The sequence below is a fragment of the Gopherus flavomarginatus genome, chromosome 15, assembly GCF_025201925.1.
Source record: "Gopherus flavomarginatus isolate rGopFla2 chromosome 15, rGopFla2.mat.asm, whole genome shotgun sequence".
In the NCBI taxonomy this organism is placed as follows: Eukaryota; Metazoa; Chordata; order Testudines; family Testudinidae; genus Gopherus; species Gopherus flavomarginatus.
In genome coordinates this window covers 7,449,968-7,458,106 of record NC_066631.1, presented here as the reverse complement: position 1 = coordinate 7,458,106, position 8,139 = coordinate 7,449,968, and the positions used below count along the sequence as shown (strand labels likewise).

General features: G+C 45.6%; 1 protein-coding gene across 1 annotated transcript in view; it reads left to right on the top strand.

The window, feature by feature from the left end:
• Positions 1-1,974: 1,974 nt before the first annotated feature.
• Positions 1,975-8,139, top strand: part of TBX5 (T-box transcription factor 5) — a 48,380-nt gene continuing 42,215 nt past the window's right edge. The window contains exons 1-3 of the mRNA XM_050924293.1: positions 1,975-2,554; positions 4,837-5,012; positions 6,728-6,822. Of these exons, the coding sequence (XP_050780250.1) occupies positions 2,464-2,554; positions 4,837-5,012; positions 6,728-6,822 (362 nt within the window). The 5' untranslated portion in view covers positions 1,975-2,463. The remainder of the gene's footprint in view (positions 2,555-4,836; positions 5,013-6,727; positions 6,823-8,139) is intronic.

Sequence of the window (8,139 nt, the reverse complement as noted above, 5' to 3'; positions counted from 1 at the left end):
ACAGTAATATTTAATTTGTCTGAGACCACAAATCGGCTTCTAGCTGGAAGGCTCCTTCTCTAAACAGTCCTATAGCGCTTGGGCTTGAGGTCCTTTCCCTAGATTATTGTTGTTTTTTTTCCAATCTGCAGAAGGAAATAAACGCGATTTATCTGCGTCGTTTTCAACTTTTCTTCAAGGTCCTTGAAAAAGCTAGTTTGGATTTGGAGAGGTGAGTGTTTCCATTGCAATATTAGAGCCTAAAGGCAGAAGCATTGCCCGGTGTTTGATCGTTATGTCCCACGTTGTGGATTGCACCTTAGACTAGATCATCGCACTTTGCATTTCTTTCCATTCATGCTACTTTGCTGTCCACTGGGAAACAACCATTCCATGGATGCAACTTTCTAACTTTATTTTTTTTTTAAATCTCAAATGTCACTAGCAGAATTCCGTGTCTGATCCTCACTATTTGGAGACCATGTGCAATTCTGGGATTTTATAAACAAGCTAATGGTTACAAAATATACAAGAGACCTGACATGGTGCCTCCAAGTTGCTTACCTGGAAACTCTCATTCAGAAAGCACTTGGGGGCTGCAGAAAGGCAGAAATGTCATTCTCTTTACTTAACAGAAACAGAGATTTGAGCTAATGAATTTTACAAGATAAACAGCAGGCATGTTCATGCTAAGGCCAAAGAAGCAGCTTGATTTATTCTGACATGTACAATATTTATGGGAAAATACTTATTTTTTGCATTGCTCTGCATATAATTTCCCTTTTAAAAATAATAAGAAAATAGTATGTTATAATACCGGTCTCTAATTTATTGGTTGTAACGGTAGGTTCAGCTATGCACATTTTAAAAAGAATTTACTACTACTCTGCTGATTCTTTTCAAGTTGCAATTAAACTGGAGGACACGTGAAGAGGTTTAAGCAGATGCCAAACTGCGCGCACACACACGCACACGCACACGCATTTTGCACAACGTTGTCTTATCCCCACTTCACCTCAAACTTTCATAGGAATCCAGAATTAGCACTCCAGGGGCTTGTTGGTGGAAGTCTGGGTCGATTGTTCAGCTTCTGTGAAACCCTGGAAGAAAGAAAGAAAGAAAGAAAGAAAGAAAGAAAGAAAGGTGGGCAGAGATCTAAACCATGCCATTTATTCCAACTCTTATCAAAAATACAACCCACCAATCTGGTTCTCTTCAGGCTGTAGAATGCGACAGGACGGCTGTTTACCCTGCGTTGACCTATTCAACTTTACCCTCAAAATAATACATTAAAAAGAGAGAGCGAGAGAGAGGGAAGATGCAGATAAAAACACATCCCGGCTTCTCAACTGACGGCTTGATTATTTTAATACAGCAGAACCTCTGAGCCTTTGTATATATTTGCATCTCGCAGTGAAGGGCTGGAGAATTCCTGCTCGCTTTGCAAAGGTGGGGTAGGGTGGGGGGGGGTCAAGAGAGAAGGGAGGGGGAATCTATTTTGTAAAAGAGCTTTGATCTTTCTGCAGATACAATACAAAATGCTAGGCACCCCCTGCATTCTGTGTTAAACCCATTTGGATTTAAGGCGGTTGAGTAACGAGGTGCCTTGGTTCCTTCTTTGCCCTGGGTATCCCTTTTATCCAGTCCGGCTTGGGCCAATGAGTTTCTTTTTCATATGTCAAAGCCCCCCAAGAGAACTAGAAAATATTGTTAGTGAGTTGGTTTAAAATATGAACCTATATATTCAGGGGTGTTTGGGGGACTGCGTGCTGGGGGGATGGGAGAGGGGTCGATGTATGGTTTGTGTTAGGGAAGGCAACGGTTTCTTTGGGGGATTCACAAGCTTTGAAATTTCTCTCCAGTTGGGGAAGATGGATGGAGGAGGGAGGGGGTGGGGAAGGAGGCGGGGGGGGGGGTTACTGGTGAGTTTGATGGTTGTCTTTGTGCCTTGTTCTTGTTTGCCTGCCAGAAAAATAGGCTGCGGTGGGGGGGGGGGGGGCTGTCGAAAGAGAGACTCGGAGCAGGATCAGAGCTGGTTGGACAGAAGATCTCAGCACTTTGCGAGCAAAGCTGAGCCCGACCCCACGTCACCGCACTCCGCTCGGCAGCTATTTCCTATGTGCAACGCGCTCTGCTCTCCAGAGAGAGGGGACTAGCCAGGATCACAAACCTGCTGGGGGAGGCTACTCCTGCTACACAGCGACCTCCCTCCCTCAACTTTTGGCTGCCGTCTCCCCCCCTTCTCTCCCTCCCCCAGGTCCTTAGGAGGGGGCTGGGTGGGGGAGAATCCGGACCCGCCTGATGAGGCCGAGAAGGGAGGCTTTATCTCGGTCTCAGGATCCTTTCTGGTGCGTCTGACAACCTGGAAGTGTTTGGAGAGAAAGAGGGCCAGAGACAGTGTTGCACTGGAGAGCTTGTTTTCCCTCCAGCCTGTGCTTTAAAACAGAATAAAATGCGGGTCTGAACGTAAATAAATTCAAGGACATGCAAAGCAGAAGCCTGATGCCACTTATTTCCATTGCAAGGGGGGGGAAGTACAGGAAATGCGTTGATTGCATGGAATTCAACAAGCAAGGTAACGGATCTTCCATTGCCCTGTCTGTCCGTCACTGTCTGTGTGTGTGTGTGAGGGGGGGACAGCGAGAAGGAAGTGCTGGCAGGGGGTCCTTGTTACACAGACATTGTCTTTCCCAAGGAATGCCAAGGCCTGTGGGTGGCGGTTTCCTCCCAGGTAACCTCCTGGGATGGGGGGAAGAGAAACACAAATCAATGATGGAACAAAAGGAAATGGATTTCTTTTGCTGCTAACCCACTTTGGTGCTAGCTAACGGCGCAAGATGCATTTTTCATAGCGCGATCGAGGCCTGGTTCTGTCAAGCCCCATTTCCTCTGTGGCGCTCTTAAAGGAGGGGGGGTGATCTCAAATTGAACTGAGTCGCTGTGGTTATTTTTCCAGCCCTCCCTCCCCCCTTCTGCTTAATTATGTTTAAAACGGCCGACGTGTGGAGCTCGGGAAATTCCCCTCCGCAGCTGCCGCGGCTGCAGCCCTGGCTCTGGGCTCTTTGTTTTAATGAACCAACTTGGCCGGTTGCGGGGGAAGAATAGACACAGGCGCGCGAGAGAAGCCGATTGAAAATGGCTCAGGCAGGATGTCTGGAGCTGGTTGGGAAGCGGAGCGAAAACAGCAGCCCAGCGAAGGGAGCCTTAAACGGTCCCTGGCTCTGGCGTGGCCAGGACAACACAGTTGCCATTAGCGTTCATGGCTGTTGAGTGGAGCCGTGAGACATCGAATCCAGCAGTCGCGGCTCAACCCTTCTGCCCGACTCACGCAATTCTCACACACCTTCGCTGCACCGAGACCTCCCCCCCAAACTTCGCCCTTCAGCCACTTATTACAAACCATCTGCCTTGTGCGTTATGGGAAAGGAGCATTTGAATGGGGGGCGGGAGGGGGGCTGGAAGGGAGATCATTTTATAAAATGATCTTGGGAGAGGAAAGTGGCATGTGTCCCCCTTCGCTTTTTGTTTTAATTCGTCTTTTTCGCCCCCAAGCACCAGTGCAAACACACTACGTCACGCCTCAGTATTTAAAGGAGACTATAAGTGAGGATTCATCTTTAAAGAGGGCACTTGAAATACGGGGGGAGAAGGAAAGAGCTCCCGGAGAAGCAATTAATTTATTACTCTTAAAACACGTCACTTTCTCCACTTGACCTGGCTTTTCCAAACGGATCTGGTGCATTGTTTTAAAGGTGTAAAAATATTTAAAATGACACCAAAGCTCTGAATCCTTAAAAGAGAGAGAGAGAGAGAAAAAAAAACGGGCAATTTAATCGCTTTTATCCCTCATTGCTGCCTAAAGGACAATTTAATTTTTTTTTTGAAATTCACTTTTTATTGTTAGTATTTGATTGAAGTTTTTCTCTCTGTTTAGTTTCTCCGATTTTGCATTTCTGCTGTAACATTGTAGGTTAGATCAATGTAGCTGCAAGTATAACTGACAGATACATTTAATTCATGAAATTATACAATGGCTCGATTTTATGTATTTATTCGTCACTTCTACTATAGTGACACTACTTGATATTATCTATTAAAGGCGACTTCACACGTTGACTGCACCTGAATGGAGAAGTCACTTTCATGGGAGAATGTTGCTTGCTTCGCGGGTTTGCATTTGCAAGGGGACTTTATTTTTCTTTGCAAATGAGGTTTTATCATTTGCTCCCCGTCTCCGTGAGGGCAAAGTCCCCTTTGGGGGAATTCAGTTCTCCCAAGGAATCATGTTAAGCAAGATCGACTGTAGATGGCTCCATGAATGGGGCGCTAGTGTCAGAACAAAAGTCAAGGGCGGTCAGTTGCTCACCAGTCAGGCTTGTACATTTTCTTTAAAAAGGTGAAATCTGTAATGAGCTTATTAATTCCACTCTAGAGCTTCCCCCCCAAAAAAAATACCCGGTTCTTATCTCTTTTGGCCTTTCCAGATGTATTTAGCCGTCAGCTTGCTAGAAGGGCAGCTAACCTATATTGTTAATCTTTTCCTCGTGTGTGTGCGTGGGGAGGGATGTGCTGATTAATAAAAGATCTGTTTCTGTGTGTGTGAAAGAGAGGAGAGAGATGTTTGATAAAAAATTTAATCTCCCCTGCGGACTGGAATAATAAGTCGAGGCTTCTCTTTGCCCTCACCGGTGAAAGGGTCCAATATTTTCTCTCCGAGCAGCTGAAGAGGAGTTGCTGCCAGAGGGCGTGCTGGGGGAGAAGTTGGTCTATATCTATAGGGCTCTCTATACATTTTCTTAAATGCCAGCTTTGACTTATGTCTCTCTTATCTCCCCTCTCTGCTGCGTGCGCCTGCAGTGGGAGAGGCAGCGAAGGAAGCTTGTAACATGGCGGATGCTGAAGAAGGCTTTGGGCTCCCCAACACGCCGGCTGATTCCGAGTCGAAAGAGCTTCAGTCTGAAACCAAACAAGAGAGTCAGCTAGGGGCCAGCAGCAAGTCGCCTGCCTCTCCCCAGGCAGCTTTCACCCAGCAGGTAAGCGGAGGAGAAGAGACATGACGAGAAACAGTCGCTGCTCGCGTTGTCTTTTTCCTTGCTTGGGTTTCTGTTGGATTGTGGCGGAGATGTGTCTGGGTTTCTGGGTCATTCTAGGCACACAGGGTCAAGTGATGAGACTGAACACCCGTGTCAGACCATATCAGCTCTAACAACAGTTAAGTTTTGGTAATCACAAGCAACCATACAAATAGACACACACACAAACATACAAACATTCACGCACACAGACACAAAGATACACATATCTACTGAAACACACTCACTCATTCACGATGCTCGCACACATATACACAGCATATTTCAGTGTCTCCCTCGTTTCCCTGACCCTCCACCTCTCTCCCTTGACCTGGAGGCTTTGGGGAGCACTGCAGAAGTTACGTGCCCTCCCCGTGTTGCTGGGAAGGGACGCTCGTCATTTCTCGTGAGACTCTCCAGAATGCCCCGTCTGTGGACGGGTATTACCGTGCCTGCTCCGCCTTTGAACCGATCCATTTCCCGTGCAAGTAGGCCAGGACGCCGGCGGCCCAGTTAACGGATTGTTTAGCTCTTTTAAACTAGAGCCCACCGCAAGGATTTGGCTCGCGTGGACTAGAACAAACCATTGTTCGTCTAAACCCAGCCCGTTGGATGCGGGGACGTTTTCTTTAAGGCCGAGATTAAGCGACTATTCCCCCCCTCCCCTTTAAACGAAAACAGAGCACAACACGCCTGATGGCATAGCCAGGCCGGGGAAAGTCTTGGATACGTTCTGAATGTAGCTACGTTGTTTCATCTCAGGTACATCTACAAGTGGGAAATTATTAGTGTGTGATGAACAATAGAGGGGAGGGAGAGATTCTAGCCTAAATCTGTCCTTATTCGGATCTTAACTGTGTTCAGGTCGCGCAAAAATCGTATAGGAAGAAGCAGATTTTAAAAAAAATCATGAAATGCCACACGATTATGATTTCTTTCGGCGTACTATACACACACACGTTAATTGTGTGACGGGGGAAACCTATTTTGAGGCCCGATCCTTCTTTCCTGGTGCAGTTTTTTTTTGGGGGGGGATGTTAAGAACCGCAGGCTCGGGTGCTCTGTTGTCAATAGTGTATTGTTCTCGCCCTCCCATTACAATCTCTATAAATAGACCGGGCTACACTGTCGGCTGGTGCGAAGCATGGTCTGCGGTGGAGCTAGGGCCCATTTACACCAGCAGAGGAACTGAAGCGTGCGGGGCAACTCTCTGGCTCTGCACATGGCATTTTAGTCTCTTTCTTTCTTCGAATCGCCTCTGCCCAGGATCACGTTCTTTCTAGTAAACTCGCGCACCGTCTTGCCCTCACGGCGCTTTCTATTTTGATGCAATTGGCCCCGTGCCTATCTCTAGCCACACATCAAAAGGCTGCAAACTTCTCCTACGAAAGCGGGTGCTGTGCAGAAATCCGTCTCCTCGCTGCAATGCTTTGCAGCAGCTTCTTTGAATTTTTTTTTTCCTGGAGAGTTCCCCTCAATGAATCACTCCTTTGCGCTGGTCTGGGAGTTACAGTCTTTTAATGTCCCGTCAGCTAGGACTGTATAGAAAGCAGAAGCGCTCGGTGCTGACATGCCAAAGTTCAATCCCTCTTCTGGGTCTCCTGTTTCCCCCCAGCTCTTGGAAAGCTCGCAGCTCGTCCTTTCCTGTGTTCACTCATTAGCTTATTTCTTTGCAGGGCATGGAGGGGATCAAAGTGTTTTTACACGAACGAGAATTGTGGCTAAAATTTCACGAAGTGGGGACAGAAATGATTATAACAAAGGCTGGAAGGTAAGGATAATAAAATATCGCATGCTTCTAATTTTTAAAATGAATATATAGAGACATATAGATAGATATTGTATACACAGATGTATATTATGTATGCGCAGATGTTTATGTACATATTCGTATGTATACAGAGACTGAAAAGAAACTTTTTATGAACATCTCTCCTATGACACAATACACACACACACTCATTTGTCTATTTGTGTGTGCGCCTTATGTATGACACGTGTCCTGTGAGAGTCAAAAGTTCATTTTAAATCACGGTAAAATCTCAATAATTACGAGTGACCAAGGCCTTTTCACAAAACAGAATGAAAATAAACAGGAAGAAATAAAATAAGATTCGTGCCTAACTGAAGCCACAGAAATGCTGAAGACGTTTTTCGATCGGTATTTGAAGGATTTTGAGTAGATCAGCGAGGAAGGCTGGTTGGAATATTTTCAGAGAGAGGCCTCCTGTACAGTGTATATTAAAAAGATTTGTTTCTTCTGGCTTCTTATTTAACCAGGACAGGGTTCTCCTTAATCCACTTCATTGGAGTATTTCCAAACTCACGCTGGGGTTGCAATCAATTGGCCAAAATTGTGGATAGTTTCATGTGATACAAGCCGGTGGACGATTTAATTTTTTTTAATATAAGCAGTACTGAAATATTTAATTTCTCTGCTTCTACACATTTATTTTGTGTTCAGCTCTGGGCAAATACACACATGCAGAGACATCTCCCAGTGATTCTGTTAAAAGAGCATATGATCCTGGACTACTGTTTATGTCTCTATCTAGAATAACATAAGTTTTCAAATCTAAGTGGAGAGAGCGAGAGAGAGAGATCACTTCCATGTTTGGCCTGGTAAATCTGATCACTTAAAAAAACAACCCACTAACCTCTTTTAGGTGCATTTGGTGCAATTTACCATTTCCCTGGATATTAATGCGCTGGGGCACCGGAAAGCCCCTTTTGCTGAAGAAACACTGAAATAAAAGTTAAGGAGAAGAAGAACTGGTGATCGATTGAGACTGAGTATTGCCTAGCACCATGCAAATTCCCATCAGTTAGCTCCGGGGAATCGAAATGTATTATTGTCCTTTTTATATTCAGTTGAACAACGTTCATGCCATCGTCATAGACAGGGGGTCGTTGGATACAGGGAAAAAGTCACCAGACAGAAAAATAGTAATAGTTCCAAATGCTAGTTACACTGCAAACAATCTAGACTCAAACCTGCTTTCTGTTCTGTTATACAGTGCTCGGTGCGGTCTCCCAAACCGCGCTTTAGGGAAACAAAGATTTAGCTGCACAAAGTTATGCAGTGGAT